The sequence below is a fragment of the Candida orthopsilosis genome (assembly GCF_000315875.1).
Source record: "Candida orthopsilosis Co 90-125, chromosome 2 draft sequence".
NCBI lineage: Eukaryota > Fungi > Ascomycota > Pichiomycetes > Serinales > Debaryomycetaceae > Lodderomyces > Lodderomyces orthopsilosis.
Genome location: NC_018295.1, coordinates 1,133,668 through 1,150,631, shown reverse-complemented (window position 1 = coordinate 1,150,631; position 16,964 = coordinate 1,133,668). Strand labels below are relative to the sequence as shown.

Below are 16,964 nucleotides of genomic sequence, written 5' to 3'. Positions count from 1 at the left end.
TATAAGGTCAAAGACAGCTTATTCGACGAGCACGTCGCTCCCAAAAAACTGCTGAAATTCTTCCAAGACATCATCATCTACCTGAGTAATTTGTGAGCCATCTTTATCAAGATGTACATCAAAATGCTTGGCAGTGCTTCTAGTACTTACACTGTGGAATGAAATTGATTCCTTTTTAGAATTTGTAGGGGCTTCTTCCTCAATCTTCGGATTTGAACTTCCCTTATTGAGGCCTTCAGTTGCCCTCATACCATCCAGTAGTTCAGTGGTGTCCCAGCTCGTACAATCGCTTTTGACTTGATTTTCAGCATGAACTTCACTTCTGCCTTCTCTGTTCCTCTCATTTGACTCTAGCTTTGTTTCTTTCTGACGCAAAGACTCCTTGCCAACGCGCTCACCACTTTCACGCAACAAGGTGTCAGTCTTGACTGGTGCTTTATTCAGGTTATCTTTCGGCTTTTTCCTCTCGGCGATGTTGTTTGAAACTGCATCATCTGAGTCATCAGAATGAACATCAAAGATCGATCTTTTTCTCCTAACCTTCTTCTTTGAGCATTTTCGAATCGCAACGAGAGGAGCCGCATCCACAATTGCCTTGGTAGACGAACTAGAAAGCAAATGGGAAGTACCAGAATTGTTTTCTTCCTCTACACCTTCAATCAAACATGCGTTCTTGCATTTGTCTTGGGAAGCGTCTTTCTGTACATGCTGAATGGCAAATATATCGCTCAATGAAGTTAAGGATGAAGAGAATTCAAAATTTGGGTCAACGTCCTCTATGGGCTTTTTGGATTCCCCAACACTGACTTTTCGAAAAACGCCACACATGACACTGGCCTCAATTTCAACCATCTGACCACAATATGGAACAACAAAACCACCATCAGTAAAGTTCTTCAAAGAAGCCCTTCTAAAGTCGACAAGTCTATCACCACTAAAGCTTATCACCTGCAAATAAAGAGTTTCATTTTTGAAGATTTTCGTGATGGGTTCAATTCTTATATTTATCTGAACCTCCGATCCATTCAAATGGGCATCAACATCAATCTTAGGTATCGATGACAATGCCCTTTTCAATTTAGCACCAGCTCCAACCTTTAGGCCCAAAAATTGCTCAATTTGTGTTTGCGACAATGTTTTAGCGTCCATCAACGTAAGCACATTATGGTTCACCAACTTCTTGATACTCTTGATACCAACAGTATCAAGCTGTTTAAGCTCATTAGGTGATCCTTCCCATCCTTTAGCTGTAATAGAACGCATGACATATCCCAGATTTACCAAAGACTTTGCATTCTTTTTCTCAACGAATACGTCCATCATTGCCCTGAGTATCCGCGATACATGTTTGAACACAAAAAACTTGTCACCTAAAAAACTTGATTGCAACTTTTGAGCTCCGTTGTAGTTTGGAAATTCCAAACCACCAAGTTCATACTGAATTATGGTGCTCACTTTTGATTCTGATGGATATCTCATCAAGGGGGACTTGTTTAGCTCCTTATACAATCTCTTTTCTTGATGCTTGATCTTGACTTCACTGAACTCTGCAGCCTTGGCAAGAATATCGAACAATTCGGATATATTAAGCTGCCCACTAGCATTTAAAATCACTTTCATAGTATCAAATTTGATATAATGCATAGTCATGGATAGTCCAAACTTTGTACACTTGAAATCATGAATTAGATCCTCTTTAATTAACTTATCTGTTTGGTTCATACAAAACCTAAGCAAGTTTTCTTCTGTTGTAGTTGGTTTAGGAATATCATAATACAGAGGATTGATGAGAAACCGAACGTAAAAGTATGTGGTTTTTAACCAACTGAGCGCGTCATCAATTGAGCTAATATTACCGACAGCGATTTCTGCTAAAAGATTCTCGGAAAAGTTCAAATGCAACGAACTCTCGACCTTTTCGGTTCCCATAATCAACCGTTCATATTTTAGCTTTAGCTTGCTGTTAGTCATGATAATAGATACCCCTTCATTTTCAAATTGTGGTCTCCCTGCCCTACCAATCATTTGCAAGATGTCTGTCTCTGAATACTCCTGAAATGTGCTTTCACACCAGCACCTTGTGCCTTTGATAATAACTAAATATGCAGGTAGATTGATACCCACAGCAAGCGTTGAAGTACAACATAGATACCCCAAGTCGCCATTCAAGAAAGCAGCCTCAATTAGTTTTCGATCAGCATAAGTTAATCCCGCATGGTGATATCCAACACCAGTCTTCATTAAATTGGCTAATTCTCTATCCTTTAGTTTTAAAACAACTCCCTTTGCACATATCTTCTCAGCTAAGAACTTTGCTGTAAACTGGCAACTATTTCTAGTTGCACAGAAAATCAATACAGGCTTTCCTGTTGAATGCTTCTCTATAACCTCAACCAACTTTGAATTCAACTGATTATCGAAAGAGAAGTCATTCTCATTGTTGGGTTTGTAACCGTAAACAATTTTTTGCAACTTAACTGCACGATATTCTTCACCAAAAATTAGTGTTTCAGCATCGAGCCAAGTTGAAATATCATGAGCATTTGCAACTGTGGCAGATATTGCCAAGATTCTCAACCCCACACAGATTCTCTTCATTCGAGTCATGACCACCTCCAAAGTTGCACCACGTGGCTCCTTAAGTACGTGTACCTCATCCACAAGAAGCAATTTGACCAAGCTAAACAACTTTTTGTAGTCGTTCCATTTTCTGGTAATCATGTCCCACTTTTCTGGGGTTGAAATAATGACTCTTGAGTTGCGTACGCTTTCTGTCTCTCTATATGATGTGTCACCTGTCAACATACCAACTGTTATGCCAAGTGGGGCAAACTTTTTGGACCAGTCATCTTTTCGTTCACTACACAAGGCTCTTGTTGGAGCTAGGTAAAGCACCTTGCAGTCGTATAAGGTTTCATTCGCACGTAATATTGCCAATTCAAACACCACAGTTTTACCTGAACCTGTGGGAGAACTGAGAACACAATTCTTTGTGGTTCCGTATACAACATTAAAGCACTTTGATTGCATTTCGTTAAATTTGTCAAACGGGAATACGCATCTCTGCAGCAGCAGCAAAACATTAACCTTCAATTTTGGAACCACAGATGAGAATGTGGAATTTAGATGTGAGTCATGCGTACGAAGGTAGTCATGATTGCTATTGATCAAGTCGTAGCTCTGATTAACTGACAGTGAACGAACGGGAGACACATTGGCATCGAGACTTTCATTATACCTGAACAGATTCAAGTCTTTGAGGATAAAGGGCAATCTCTTTTCTTCTTGAGAAGGTGATGAAGGGACAAATGGAGGATCATATCTTGCCACAGGCTCATTCACCAAATCAATACTGATTAGTATATGTTCTCAATATCATATCTAGCAGTTTCTATTTACCTTCTATACTATCATCCGACTCTAGAAACGCATTTAAATTGTTCAAGAATGACATTCTGGTTTGGTTGCAATTGTAATGTGGTTAAACAAAATTTTGAGACAGACAAAAATGAAACCTTTTGACTGCTATCTTGACTTGAAAATCTTCTTTGCCTTCAAAAAGCCAGTGAAGTATATGCCAGACGAGGATCGGAAGTCAAGATTAGCAGCTTTAAGAAAGAAAAGAGCCAACAAGGCTCAGGGTAGTTCCAACAACGACGCGGATAGTTTTTTGGCGAAGACCAGTGATCATATACCACTTAGGGTAACCTCGGTATCACGGGAGGGGGCAGATTACGAACCACTGGAACAACCAGTAAAAGATATTGCTTTTGAGCCCGAACCTGTGTTCACAGAACTAACAAAGGCAAAAATGACTTCACCGACTAGTGCCATGAAAGAGGATTTAGCAAACTATTACTACAAAGCAAATCTGAGGACGGACAGAGCCCTAAATAGGATAATACAGGAGAAGAGTATGTAGGGTTGTATGCTTAAATTGTAGAGTCCTTGAGCTCTTAATGTATAGTTCTTTCAAACTATTGGAAATTCCAAATCTGTTTTTTCTACTGCAATATACTTCCCAATAAGGAAATCTACCATCTTCCAATCAAATACTTTTTTCGTCTCGGATTCACACGCACTTTGAAAATGGAAGTTTTGAAAAAAAGTACAGGATTGACGAAGCAAAAGTTTTCAGTTACATTACATATACATATTCAGATGTCGATGATCAACAGAATTGCATTGAGAACTGTCCGCCCTTCAATGGGAATGGCCTTTCGCCAAGCTCCGTATGTGATTTTTTGTCTAACCATTATACCCTCGTTTTCATAATACTAACTATATTATCAAGAATTGGGTTGAGATACCTTTCAACTCCAGTTGATCCAAAACAAAAAGCCCAATCCATTGTTGATGCCTTGCCAGGTACCAATTTGTTATCAAAGACTGGTATTTTAGCCACCTCTGCAGCTGCAGCAATTTACGGATTATCCAATGGTTTAATTATCATACACGATGAATCCATCTTGGTATTGACATTCACAATCTTTTCTGCCATGGTTGTCAAATTCATTGCTCCCTTGTACACTGAATGGGCTGATGGAGAAATCAAGAAGGTTAACGATTTGTTAAATGGAGCCAGGAACAAGCATATCAAAGCCGTTGAAAACAGAATTGAATCTGTCGGTGAATTGAAAGACGTTGTTTCACAAACCAAAGACTTGTTCAACTTGTCTAAAGAAACTGCTAAATACGAAGCAGATTCATTTGTTTTGAAACAAAAATTAGAAGTAGCATCAGAAGCTAGAAACGTTTTGGATTCATGGGTTAGATTTGAACAACAACAAAGGCAAATTGAACAAGAACAATTGGCCAACTCAGTCATTGAAAAGGTTAACAAGGAAATTGAAAATCCAAAATTTCAAGAGAAGGTTTTGGCAGAGGCTATTGCTGATGTTGAGAAGTTATTCAATAAATCTAAATAGGTTTATACATAAAAAATTGAATTAGATAGCGTTTTGAACTTGTTGTGATGGTTTCCATACATGTAGAGAGTTGTCATCGGCCACACTGGCAATCATCCAGTCGTCAGCATAAGACCAATCAAAATCATTAACTCCTAGCATATGGCCAAGGTGTTGGAAAATTGTTGGCTCTTCTTTAGACACATTGTGGAGCTTCACCAGACAATCTGTTGACGAGGACGCAAGTACTTGAGCGTGTTTTCGGTTCCACTTTAGTTGGGTAATTGGTTTTGAGTGGGGGGTGAAACTTTGGACAGGCTCATTGAGATTACGCATATCCCAAACTTTGATTGAACCCGTGGAGTCACCCGTGGCTAAAACTGTTGATATATTAGGGTTTATTGCTATTGAATTGATTGCTGAGGTGAGTTGTTTGCTTATGACATCCCCTCTAATGTCCTGAATGGTTAAGCATCCTGCCTCCTCAACGTACCCCAACAAAGAATCATGGGTAGGGAACCATTCAATGTCGTTGACATCACTTTTGCTCTTCCAATATTTAGCCTCGCTCAAGCCCCCTGACTTCGAATAGCCTTTCAAATCATATAGACTAATGTTTCCTTTAGTATCTCCAGAGACTAAGTAACCTTCTCTATTCTTGTTCCAGTCCATAGCAAAAAGTTCCGCCTTCGTCCCCAATTTTAGTTGTGGTTTATTTGCTTCGATATCATCTATTATCAGTTTTTGAAAGCTCTTATGCTTGGTTCTTTCAAATATCAAAATATCACCGAAATTATTAGCACTGGCAATTATGTTCGGGTTTTGAGGCATATAACTCAATTTATTGACATCTCCATACTGATTGATCTTTTGTAAAACCTTCGGCTTCGGAAGGGATGGTGCATTTACCTCGAATTCTTCTTTATCTGGATTATAATCTAGTTTGTCTATTTGAATATGTTTATTGAGATTTGTATAAGTGGGAATCTGCAAAATTGAAATTGAATCAACCACAGACTGTCCCAATGTAAAGGTCCCGTGAAGCAACCTTTGAAGGATATAATCACCAGCTACTTCATTATCAGCATGTGTTATATCAGGGAAAAATTGCACGGTCAAGGATGGCCATAGTAGTGAATTGGTTGATAGGTAATCATAAAGGTATGGGGCATTCTTCTTCCATATACGGTAATTATTCTCTGCATCTTCACCAATTAATGATGGTATCGGCTCTTCTTGCAGTGTATCTGCCCTCCCTGATGTTTCTTCCATAGTTGGTGAAAGAATATCTATTGTTGACTTGGCTTGATAATTTTCAAAACAGACGCGCTATGAATATTTTTGATGGTTTTCCTACATTGCATGCAATGACAGAGGAAATTAAGTTAAATTCATCAAAGTTAGGCACTCAAGAGTAGTATGTTAAGTATCTATCTCAAAGTTTCAATACATTTACTAACTCTACAGTTGGAACGAATTTTACAAAAAGGAGTTGCAAAATTTTCAAAGTAATAGCGATGATACAGGTGAATGCTGGTTTGATGACTCAGATGCAGAGTCTAAGATGATACAATTCATAGTTGACAAGATAGAGGGGGGTGAATTACTAAATGGTGTTCTGTTTCTTGATTTGGGAACCGGGAATGGTCATCTACTTTTTGAGTTGCTGCAAGAGTTGAAAGATGTCGACAAGAGCTTTACCTTTCATGGAATTGATTATTCAGCGGAGTCGATTGAATTCGCTAAAAACATCGCAAATACAAAATTCCCTGATGTTTCGTTTAAATTTGATCAAGTTGATTTATTAAGTGATACACCGTTTCTAAAAAATAAATTTGATGTGCTATTGGATAAGGGGACACTAGATGCAATTGCTTTGAATCAAGATCTCGTAGATGGAAAAAGAGGGATGGACATATATGCTATCCAGGTATCAAAAATGATGGAAAAGGGCTCTATTCTTTTGGTAACCTCCTGCAACTTCACGGAGAACGAGCTTGTCAAAATCATTACATCAGGAACCGAACTTAAGAAGTGGGATCAAATTCAATACCCAAGCTTCCAATTTGGTGGTGTACAAGGCTCAACAGTTGTAAGTATTGCATTTATTAAATAGGCTACATCTTTGACTTCAAATCATTGATATTTTTGATCAAATCGTCCCTAACCTGTTGATTGGTAAATTTCAACAAATATTGTATTGGCTTTCCTTCTGAAACTGAATTGAACCGAATATATTTCTCAGGTGCCAAGCTCGCTTCTAATCCTTCCAACACCTCAGTTGTTCTTTGTATTTTATAGTTCAAAATCACTTTCAACAATCCCTGAGATCTCATCACTATTCTCACTTGGCTCAGGTCGTGAACAGACTGATTCAAATGCAAAGGTCCTACACCTCTCTCTTTCCATCCTTCTGTTATGTTTGCCAATTGTAGCTCAAACAACTTTGCTGTGCAATTGAATAACGATCTCTCGTCTTCTTCACCCGTGGACTGTTCTACAGGGTTCAAATCAACTTGTTTGAATTGCTGAGTTGTATTGGTTGCTTGTGATTCATCTTTGCTATCAACTCTAGCACCACTGCTGTCAGTAGAGTTATCCGAGGAGTCTAAGAATGACTTCTGCTTTAATGATTCTTGAAATGCATTTCCGAAACGCGACTTGGAACCAAATGTACCAAAAGAAGGTGTAGGTGTAGGTGTAGGTGTAGTTGTTTTTTGCAGATTCTGTACGACAGGATCTTGCTTATTGTTCATATTCCCAAAAGACGTGGTGGCTCCAAATACAGGGTTTGGGCTTGATTTGATGAGTTTTGCCTCCACTTTGGCATCATTGGCTTTGTTATTGCCATTATTGGAGTTGAATTGGAATGGCGGTTTACCGAATGTGACTCTAGGGGGTAGGGGAGGTGGCGATTTCTTCTGTATGGAAACCGGACCATTCTCACTGGGTTTTTCTTCCTTTTCAACAGCATTTTTCAGGTCTACACCCTTAGACTCATTCTCTTCCAAATCCAATTCGTCTTCCAAAAATTTGACTCTTGATTCTAATCTAGCAATGCGGTCTTCAAAAATCTGTTTCACTTCATTGATGATTGTTGTCTTGAGGTCCTCATGTCCAATCAGTTTGGTTCGTTTTAGACTTGACGATTCATCCGTCTCAATCTTCCTCTTTGCTGGACTTTCACCTGGCATGTTGTGAATTACAATTGCTTAAAAGATGCTTTACCATACCAGGTAAAAAAAACAAAGTTCGCTTTAGATTCTGAAATTTAGAGCGCGATCTAAACGCCGTATGGAGTACACCATATATGATTTATACATAAGCTAGCTTATTGACATATCTATGGACTTCCTGTTGATAAATACATACCTACTGGAGTAGTTGTTAATCCTATAAGAAAAAGTAAATACACATGCAAATTATGCTATACTCATATCCCACTTTATTCCCCTCCCCTAATGCTTCGAATGGACCTTCCAGATGATGTCTGACTCGGCGTGTAATTGTATGGTTTTGGCTGGCTAATAGACTGGTATTTTTGTGACGACTGAGTTTCTGTATGAGTGTAAATAGGTGCCTTATGGGGAGGAACACTTTGCTTGTGAACGATGTTTGGTGGATAATGCGGCATTGAGTTATTAGCAATATGTAATCGTCTTCCACTTGCAGCAGCAGACACCACTCTTCCTTCTTTTGAGTAGCCCCTTCCACCCAATCCTCCGCCCAATCGCCTTGGTTTCCAATTCCGCCAAACTCTACTTCTTTCGATATCGATTAAAATGGTCCTTTCCTTTAATTTCGCTCCAGTACGCGATAGCTCTGAAACACACGCTTGTGCATCGGCGTCTCGTTCATAAACAATAAAGCCATATCCTCTGCTTTTTCCTTGATGATCACGTATTATTAGTATTGAGTCAATGACACCAAATTTTCGAAAGTATTGGGATATGTCAAGTTCTGTTAAACTATAGTCCAACCGCGCAATGAAAACTGTTTTGTATGGATCCTTCATAACTTCTTTCTCGTTTTTAGCAAGTAATTCGGGATCATTCCAATCTCGCATTTGTCGATCGAAAGACTCATTCTGTTTTTGCCTTTTATTCTGAGCATTTAATAGCTTCTTCTTGTGTTCCGACACTTCAGGTTTGAAGGTGCGTGACTCTCTTTGAGGTAGTTCATTGTCCAAATAATCTTTTATATAGTTTTTGTAGTTTGATATTGGGGCAATTGGTAAAGTTGAGCGTTCCTCAGGTGGATAATCTGTTGGTGGGATGTACACAAGAGGTGGTTTGGGCTGGAACAATTTCTGTATATCAGGTGGGTATTTCAGGGAGTCATCGGTCTAGATCTTTGGTTAGTATGTGAGCCTTTTCAAAATAGACACGATATACTTACCATATCATAGTCTTTGATCTAATCAGTATAAGAAACTTCAAGTGGGTTACAATTTTCATCAAGGCATTTTTTTCTCTCGCATAATGATACGTTGTAGTGATATAAGACATCCCCCGAACTATTAAACAACGTCACAGAGATTGAAAACCTGCTTCATTTTATCATTTGTACTTGTATTATCCAATATCACTGAGAGGGTTACCATATCTACAGGAACGCGCTTAACCCGACGACGCTATGTTTGGAGATAATAATAAAGAGCCTACTGAGATTTTCCTCAAGAATGAAAGCCTAGACCTTGATTTCCTACCTTCCTTATCAAGAGCACAACTTCTGAAATTCAATGGAGTTGAAGACACTAAACTATATGTAGCCATTAAGGGCTATGTATATGATGTTACCACAAATGACAAGAGTTATGGACCAGGGAAGGCATACAATAAATTAGTGGGAAAAGATGTCGGAAGGCTTTTAGGGTTGAACAGATTGCAATTAAAAGAGGAGGATGGAAGAGTGCCAGATACATGGGATTTGTCTGATTTGACAGAAAAGCAATTGAAAATTGTCGACGATTGGGTGGTTTTTTTCAAAATGAGGTATCCCATCGTGGCTAGAATCGAAGACGATAATCAATAACTGAATAGTGGTGATAGTATATATATTTATTTAAGGGCAAACTGAAGTTATTTGTAGCCATCTCGATTGAATCCGATTTGCATTGGAGGACAGATATCCTCTTCCTCGAAATTACTTCCGAAGTTTGTATCAATCTTGTGCAGACAACGAGTCTATACTGCATATAAACCTTATTATCCTCACCAAAACAGATTTATTTTATTTATTTTTTTTTGTGTGTGTTATGTTAGATTCTGGTATTTCAAAACTTACCCAAAGTATAGCCACTTAAAACCAAAGCTCGTCCTGTTCATTGCACCATGTCTTTTTTAAGAAACATAAACAAGGTCGAAGAGTTTAATGACGATGCCGGTGCTGATATAGGTGACTTAACGGGAAGTGCGAATCTATCGTTTGACGACATTAAACATATAAGAAATGAAGGAATATATAACTCAAGCAACAATTTGGACACAGCACCCATCATTCCTACTTTGGGAACTTTTGGAAAACATGTCCCAGTCAATAGCAACTCCAAACTCAATAATGTACAATATAGGAAGCAAATGAATCAACAAAAAAAGATGGCTCTACTTAGTGGTGCAAGAGCAAATTCATTGGCCGCAGGAGGAAATCCAATGCAGGAAGGGCCCCGAGCCAACTCCATGGCTGCAGGAGTCAATCCAATGTACGACGGAATGAGAACAAACACCATGGCCTCGAGCTATTCCATGATGCCTGATCAGCGTTATCAGTTTACTCAACAACAAATGGTTTCCGACCCACGGTCCATGTCGATGACATCACAGAGAGGTAATCCAATGAGACCGCAACAACAATTTCCAATGAGACAGCAGCAGTATCCACCGCAAAACCTGCAACAATTTGATCAAGGTGCTCGTTCGATGTCTTTAATGGGTGGAGGAATTCCCGGATATGGTCAGAATTATCCAAGGACAAAGTCGTTGGGAGGAACAAGGCCGTTCATGGGTGGTCCCCAGGGAACCCAGCACCCCCCTTTTCGAAGCAGAAACTTAGTTCCATCTAATCCACAACAGCAACTACCACCACAGGGTGGTCCTCCTTACAGGAGTCAAGTGCCCCTCCATTCGCAACCTCAATTTTATCAAGAGCAAAGCTTGAGAAACAATGGACAATTTCAACCTGCCTCAGGGAATGCTGGATCAAATGCAAGTAATCAAATGGAGTCGAACTATCCACCAAACGGGTCGCATTCAAGACTGTTTCTTGAACAAGGTTCACAGTATGTGCCACAACAACAACCCCAACCTCACCATCAACTGCTTCAGCAATCTTCCCAATTTCATCATAACTATAATGATCAGCAAATACTAGACGGAAGTGCTCAACGCAATGCTCAACAACAAAATCTTCATCCGGAACTAGTTCCACTTGATGATAGTGGCTATAACTCCACTCAACAAAACTCATCCGAGGCGCTAGGTGAAGTCCTTGAAGAAGATGAAGAAAACCAGCATCCAGTTGACGATGAAGACGTTATCTACAAGTTTGACGCAGAGGGCAACAAAGGAATAGAGTTATCACGAAAGTCCACTTTGAAAAAGAATAATTCAATGAGAGTGCGTAAGTTGAACATATTCAACAATGGTGAGCATAATGATTTACAGGAAAGCAAAGAGTCACAAACTACTCCTTTGCAAGAGAACTTGAAATCTGTTGATTCTAGGGATTCAGAGACAGGAGCAGGTAATTCAATAGAGAATAAGGAATTATCCAACGCTCCACCCACCGAGAAGGATATTGATTCTGGAAACGCCGGCGCAAGGCACTTTTCAGACTCACAATCAACGACCCTGGACCTTAGAAAACCACTGGAACCACGTTCGCTTCATAGTATTGTGGCAAATACAGCTTTTAGCAACTTTAGAGCTGCGTCAGCAGAAAATCCACAGTTTTCTAACCCGCAATTGGTGCAGACAAGAACTCAATCACCTAGCTCTTTTTATGAAGCGAATGATTCTCCTGTGGGCAATAACTTTGATAGTGAGAATGAATTTCGTAGGACAGGTCAAAACGGGGACGGAGCGAATACTCCACCAACAGCACCAACTTCACAGGTTTCACATTTGGTAGAGGGAGTATATGATAGTAAATTTGACAATTATTCGACTATTACGGAACCGATTCAAGATATTTCAGAAAACGAGAACAGAGGAAGATACAGCCCAGAACCAGAACACTTATCCAAACCTCACAGGGAGGTCAGGCCATTTAATACTGGCACTGAGCAGCCACTGGTCAACCAAACAGAGGGATCATTGAATTCAATTCCTCGCACATTCTCATCAGCTTCACATACAAGTCAACTGAGCAAGAAAGAGAAAAGATCTTCTTTCTCAGGAAAGAATTTTTTGAAGCGGTTATCAAGATCGAAAAGGTCGAGCGTCGTTGAATCAGATAGAGAGCCCAATGTCAAATCACATCAAAGAACTCCGTCTTCCAACACAATTGCTTCGTCTGTTGCCGATAGATCTATGCATGCGAAACCTTTGCCTTTTACAAAAGAGGAGATGCACATCATGAATTGCAACACGGAGTTGCTTCATGAGTTGGAGTCAATTACAAGGGAGCTAGCTTCGTCAATTAAACGAGAATTGTCTTTGGAAACTCGGCTTAAGAATCAGACAGTATATTCCCGTTCACCTGGTGGAGAGCCAGAGAATTTGGAATCAGTAGTCATAGAAAAGTCACGAGCAATTGTTGATTTGCAAGAGAAGCTAAACAAAGAGAAAAGACTTAGGTTCATAAGTGAAGAGCACGCATTACTTCAGGAACAAGGACAATCACCAAGTGCTTTGAAATTGGAATACGAGAAAACAGAGATATACAATCAGCTAGTCGCAAAGAATGACCTTGTGAATCAACTTCAAAATAGGATATCTGAATTGGAGTCACAGGGCCCCGTGGATCTCAATGCAATGGATAGCAATTTAATTGAAAAGATTCAAATTCTTCAAGCAGAAAATGAAGACTTGATAAACCAAAATTATGCCCAAAAGGAAGAGGTTAAAATATTAGAGAGTCAAAGGGATGAGTTGAGGGAGGTTATAGGAAAACTAACGTCTCAAAATAACCAAGATGCAAAACTTTTTAACGACAAGATTAAGGCATTGGAACTGAAATGCCAAAACTTGAAAGGTGTCAATGACAGATTGACAAATAGGGACGGGAATGTAAACACTTCCAATGGTTCATCTTTTGGATTTAATAGATTAGGGTCAAGAGGTAAGCTAAACGGCTTTACAATTGTCTCTCCGAACGAGAGATTTTTAGAGGACTCTTAAAGTGTATAGAACATACAGAGTCTGACTTTTTGTTCAATAAACGGTTAATACAATAAAGGAAATGTATTAGTTTTGATTTAACTCTATATTGTCTGTAAATGCACACCCTTACACCAGTGCTAAGCTGTACACTGTATCGGGACATTCATTACGATTTCTCACTTGCGTTTGTTTCTGGTAAGAGGAATTTATTAATGACTTTTCCTATTAGGTCACCTTGATTGTTCAAGGTTGATGTATGGTACTTTGCTTTTTCATATTCCTTCTCACTCAACAATCCAGCATCAAATTTATATTTCAACAAATCTAAAGCCAAGCTTGTCGTAAATTCTGGATGTCCTTGAAAAGTGATGACATTGCAGTTACGTTTGTTGCCATCGCCTTTGTCGACACTCACCATTCCCTGAATAGAGCATTTATTGGTAGAACCAAAATTGATAAAATCAGCAGGAAGTCCGCCGTACACGACATCTCGATGTGATTCAACTAAATTCAAGTGGTCAAATAAAACAGCAGCATCACAATCCTGACCCGATTCATCTAAATTTTCCTTTTGATTTAACTCGGTAAATGGTGAGTTTTCTAATTTATATATATCATCGTTTATGGAAATGGTAGTGATGCCAACCTCCCATCCTTCATTGCTTCGATCAACCTTGCATCCTAAAACTGAAGCAATAACCTGATGACCAAAGCATATACCAACCACAGGCTTGTCAAGCTTTAGGACCGAGTTCCTTAAGAACGATTTGAATCTAACCAACCATGGTGGGGTACTGAAAGCATCGCTGCGTGATCCTGTCAAAACAAATCCTTCTATCAAATGATTGTGAATCGATGAAAGTAGTTCCTCATAAACTTTGTCGAGTTGCTCTGGGTTCTTGGAATTTAATTGGTATTTTACAAAATTAAACGAAGAGGTGCCGGTGCTTTTTATCAAATCAATTGTGTTGTCACCAAAGTCACCATATTTTTCCGTGATCCCTTCAATTGGTATATCTAGTACAAGCACAGCAATGTGTGGTGTTTGAAGACTCATAAGTGATGAAGGTAGTGGAATTAGCGGATCGAAAGTAAACTGGTGTCAAAATGTTGTTATCTTTTAAATAGAGCATTTAAATAATATAACAATGTGAGAAAAATAAGCGCTCAATTAAAATTACCAGTAGTGGAAGCACAGGCCAAAGTGGTGTTTTGTAGTAACGAGAGTAGTTTAACTATCAGTATAAAATGATGGTATGCTAAGAAATGGGAGACCGCCACAGTTCTGCCATTAATTGACGTAGTTCTGCGTAACAAATTAGTCATTAAGATCCAACGTGAATGACAAAACTGTGAATTGCATAAAAAATTGAGACACACAAGCGGGGAATAGAGAGATGCTAAGTAGCCACTGTTTTAACCCCATGTGCCGTAAAGCAGAGAGTTAATAGAAGAAAGATGCAGAGAACCACACCTTACCTACTGGCGGAATATTGGCTTTATCCGGCAACTTTGTGCAATCAATAAGTTGTACATAGTGAGGGAGAAGAAAAAAATTGTTCGAAATTTTTTATATTTGAAGCTGTCGGGTTTTAGCGAGGGTTACATAGATACATCATAATTTCAGTGTCATTTGCTTGTATACGTTTGGGATAGTGATAGTATTGTCGTTATCTTTTTCAATTAAATCGACGGAATTTTGGGTACAGGAGCTTCTATCTATTACAATAACTTTTCGCGGCTAATTTGTGCCCCTCCACAACAACAACCAGTGTTCCACACAATGAATAGCAACAACGGAAGCAATCAAAATACACATACGGTGTCCAACTTATCTGCTGGGCTCAAATCAGTGTCGCTCAGTGATCAACAACAAAATGAATTGAATCATAATTTATTGCAACAAATGCAGGATAGTTCTTCATCACAGGAACAACAACAACAACAACAATCAAGAATAAGCCAATTTTTTCAAAATCAACCACATGAAGGATACACCTTGTTTTCACACAGATCTGCACCCAATGGGTTCAAAGTAGCTATAATCTTATCAGAGTTGAACTTGCCATTCAATACAATTTTCTTAGACTTTAACAATGGAGAACAACGTGCACCTGAATTTGTTACAATAAATCCAAACGCTAGAGTTCCTGCATTGATTGACCACTACAATGAAAATGTATCAATATGGGAATCTGGTGCCATTATATTATACCTTGTTTCAAAATACATGAAGGAAAATAACGAATGCAGTTTATGGAGTGATAACCTTGTTGAGCAAAGTCAGATAAATTCATGGCTATTTTTTCAAACAAGTGGACATGCACCTATGATTGGACAAGCTTTGCATTTTAGATATTTCCATTCAAGTCCTGTCCCTAGTGCAGTAGAGAGGTACACCGATGAAGTGAGGCGAGTTTACGGAGTCGTGGAAATGGCATTAGCAGAAAGACGAGAGGCTCTAATAATGGATTTGGATGTGGAAAATGCAGCCGCGTATAGTGCAGGTACCACGCCATTATCGCAATCGAGGTATTTTGACTACCCCGTGTGGCTAGTGGGGGATAGAGCTACTATTGCCGATTTATCATTTGTACCATGGAATAATGTCGTTGATAGAATAGGAATAAATCTTAAAGTGGAGTTTCCAGAAGTTTACAAATGGACAAAGTACATGATGAGAAGACCAGCTGTTATTAGAGCGTTGCGTGGAGACTAGGAGTGTATAGATAGTTGTAATACAATAATAAGCTTGAAAATTCGAAGCTAACTGAAATTGCAGCGCAAAATTATTTTGTATGCATTTTTTCAAGATGTGCTTCCGACAGTCATCTCCAAACATTCTGCCCTGCACATCATGGCAACCGAGTTTGCATTAGATTCTGATGCTTATAGTCAAGCCCTTACATCACTCACAGCGTTGATAAGCCACCAGAAGACCGAAGGCCGATCTACGGCCGCAGTTTACCTCACAATTAACGTTAACATAAAATTGGCAAAGTCCAAGGATTACAGACCTCGAGTAATTCCCCTTAAACATAAGCTCGATAAAGTCTCCAGCAGAGCCATACTTTTTATCTCAAAGGATCCAGCAAATTATTATAGAAAAATTTTGACTGCAAAAGGCACGCCTACCGAAGATACTTTTCACGAAATCATATCTTTGAAGAAACTCAAACTGAAATCAAAATCTCAAAAGTCATTGATAAAATTATACAAGGAGAACGATATAATAGTGGCAGACAATAGAGTTCATAAATTTCTACCTGATGTTTTGGGATCTACATTCTACGTGAGAAAGAAGAAAGTACCATTTATGCTTCAAATGGCAAAGCCCGATCCATCGGTAAAATTAAGAAGAACACAACAGAACAAACTCAAGGATGATAGGTGCGATGTTGAGTACGTGTATAAGCAAGTCAAGTCAATTGTGGGAAATGCGTCATTTGTGCCGACGACTAATGTGGGTGACGTGATTTCGCTTAAGATTGGGTACACAAACTGGACCGTTGATCATTTGGTGGATAATATCAACAGTATCGTAAAGTATTTAACAAACGAGGAGAATAGAAACGTCATCGGTACTGCAATAAATTTGGAAAACTTGGTGAATGTTAATGTCCGTGGGGAGGATAGTATAAGTTTACCAGTTTTGGCAAGATCAAAGGAGACTGTTGAAAATGAAGATGACGATAGTGACTTCGAATTTTGAATAATATTGATAACTGATGAGTTT

General features: G+C 39.0%; 12 protein-coding genes across 12 annotated transcripts; 7 read left to right on the top strand and 5 right to left on the bottom strand. All coding sequences in view use genetic code 12, as the record gives it.

The window, feature by feature from the left end:
• Positions 1-18: 18 nt before the first annotated feature.
• Positions 19-3,454, bottom strand: CORT_0B05360 (Hfm1 protein; the record flags this gene model as incomplete). Its single annotated transcript, XM_003867633.1, has 2 exons — positions 19-3,368; positions 3,409-3,454. The coding sequence occupies 2 exons, from the start codon at positions 3,452-3,454 to the stop codon at positions 19-21; spliced, it is 3,396 nt and encodes a 1,131-aa protein (XP_003867681.1).
• A 21-nt stretch (positions 3,455-3,475) lies between these two features.
• CORT_0B05350 (hypothetical protein) lies at positions 3,476-3,922 on the top strand (the record flags this gene model as incomplete). Its single annotated transcript, XM_003867632.1, has 1 exon — positions 3,476-3,922. The coding sequence occupies one exon, from the start codon at positions 3,476-3,478 to the stop codon at positions 3,920-3,922; it is 447 nt and encodes a 148-aa protein (XP_003867680.1).
• Positions 3,923-4,212: 290 nt separating this feature from the next.
• Positions 4,213-4,928, top strand: CORT_0B05340 (Atp4 F0-ATP synthase subunit 4; the record flags this gene model as incomplete). The annotated part of the gene is made up of 2 exons (XM_003867631.1): positions 4,213-4,232; positions 4,295-4,928. The coding sequence occupies 2 exons, from the start codon at positions 4,213-4,215 to the stop codon at positions 4,926-4,928; spliced, it is 654 nt and encodes a 217-aa protein (XP_003867679.1).
• Positions 4,929-4,949: 21 nt separating this feature from the next.
• Positions 4,950-6,179, bottom strand: CORT_0B05330 (Msi1 protein; the record flags this gene model as incomplete). The annotated part of the gene is made up of 1 exon (XM_003867630.1): positions 4,950-6,179. One exon carries the CDS (start codon positions 6,177-6,179, stop codon positions 4,950-4,952), a length of 1,230 nt encoding a protein of 409 aa, XP_003867678.1.
• Positions 6,180-6,274: 95 nt separating this feature from the next.
• On the top strand, positions 6,275-7,023 carry CORT_0B05320 (See1 protein; the record flags this gene model as incomplete). Its single annotated transcript, XM_003867629.1, has 2 exons — positions 6,275-6,324; positions 6,375-7,023. The coding sequence occupies 2 exons, from the start codon at positions 6,275-6,277 to the stop codon at positions 7,021-7,023; spliced, it is 699 nt and encodes a 232-aa protein (XP_003867677.1).
• Position 7,024: 1 nt separating this feature from the next.
• Positions 7,025-8,101, bottom strand: CORT_0B05310 (hypothetical protein; the record flags this gene model as incomplete). The annotated part of the gene is made up of 1 exon (XM_003867628.1): positions 7,025-8,101. The coding sequence occupies one exon, from the start codon at positions 8,099-8,101 to the stop codon at positions 7,025-7,027; it is 1,077 nt and encodes a 358-aa protein (XP_003867676.1).
• A 251-nt stretch (positions 8,102-8,352) lies between these two features.
• CORT_0B05300 (U1-70K component of the U1 snRNP) lies at positions 8,353-9,308 on the bottom strand (the record flags this gene model as incomplete). The annotated part of the gene is made up of 2 exons (XM_003867627.1): positions 8,353-9,252; positions 9,306-9,308. The coding sequence occupies 2 exons, from the start codon at positions 9,306-9,308 to the stop codon at positions 8,353-8,355; spliced, it is 903 nt and encodes a 300-aa protein (XP_003867675.1).
• A 234-nt stretch (positions 9,309-9,542) lies between these two features.
• On the top strand, positions 9,543-9,941 carry CORT_0B05290 (hypothetical protein; the record flags this gene model as incomplete). The annotated part of the gene is made up of 1 exon (XM_003867626.1): positions 9,543-9,941. The coding sequence occupies one exon, from the start codon at positions 9,543-9,545 to the stop codon at positions 9,939-9,941; it is 399 nt and encodes a 132-aa protein (XP_003867674.1).
• A 299-nt stretch (positions 9,942-10,240) lies between these two features.
• Positions 10,241-13,246, top strand: CORT_0B05280 (hypothetical protein; the record flags this gene model as incomplete). Its single annotated transcript, XM_003867625.1, has 1 exon — positions 10,241-13,246. The coding sequence occupies one exon, from the start codon at positions 10,241-10,243 to the stop codon at positions 13,244-13,246; it is 3,006 nt and encodes a 1,001-aa protein (XP_003867673.1).
• Positions 13,247-13,394: 148 nt separating this feature from the next.
• Positions 13,395-14,285, bottom strand: CORT_0B05270 (hypothetical protein; the record flags this gene model as incomplete). The annotated part of the gene is made up of 1 exon (XM_003867624.1): positions 13,395-14,285. One exon carries the CDS (start codon positions 14,283-14,285, stop codon positions 13,395-13,397), a length of 891 nt encoding a protein of 296 aa, XP_003867672.1.
• A 726-nt stretch (positions 14,286-15,011) lies between these two features.
• CORT_0B05260 (Ure2 protein) lies at positions 15,012-15,947 on the top strand (the record flags this gene model as incomplete). The annotated part of the gene is made up of 1 exon (XM_003867623.1): positions 15,012-15,947. The coding sequence occupies one exon, from the start codon at positions 15,012-15,014 to the stop codon at positions 15,945-15,947; it is 936 nt and encodes a 311-aa protein (XP_003867671.1).
• Positions 15,948-16,085: 138 nt separating this feature from the next.
• Positions 16,086-16,940, top strand: CORT_0B05250 (hypothetical protein; the record flags this gene model as incomplete). Its single annotated transcript, XM_003867622.1, has 1 exon — positions 16,086-16,940. One exon carries the CDS (start codon positions 16,086-16,088, stop codon positions 16,938-16,940), a length of 855 nt encoding a protein of 284 aa, XP_003867670.1.
• Positions 16,941-16,964: the final 24 nt, after the last annotated feature.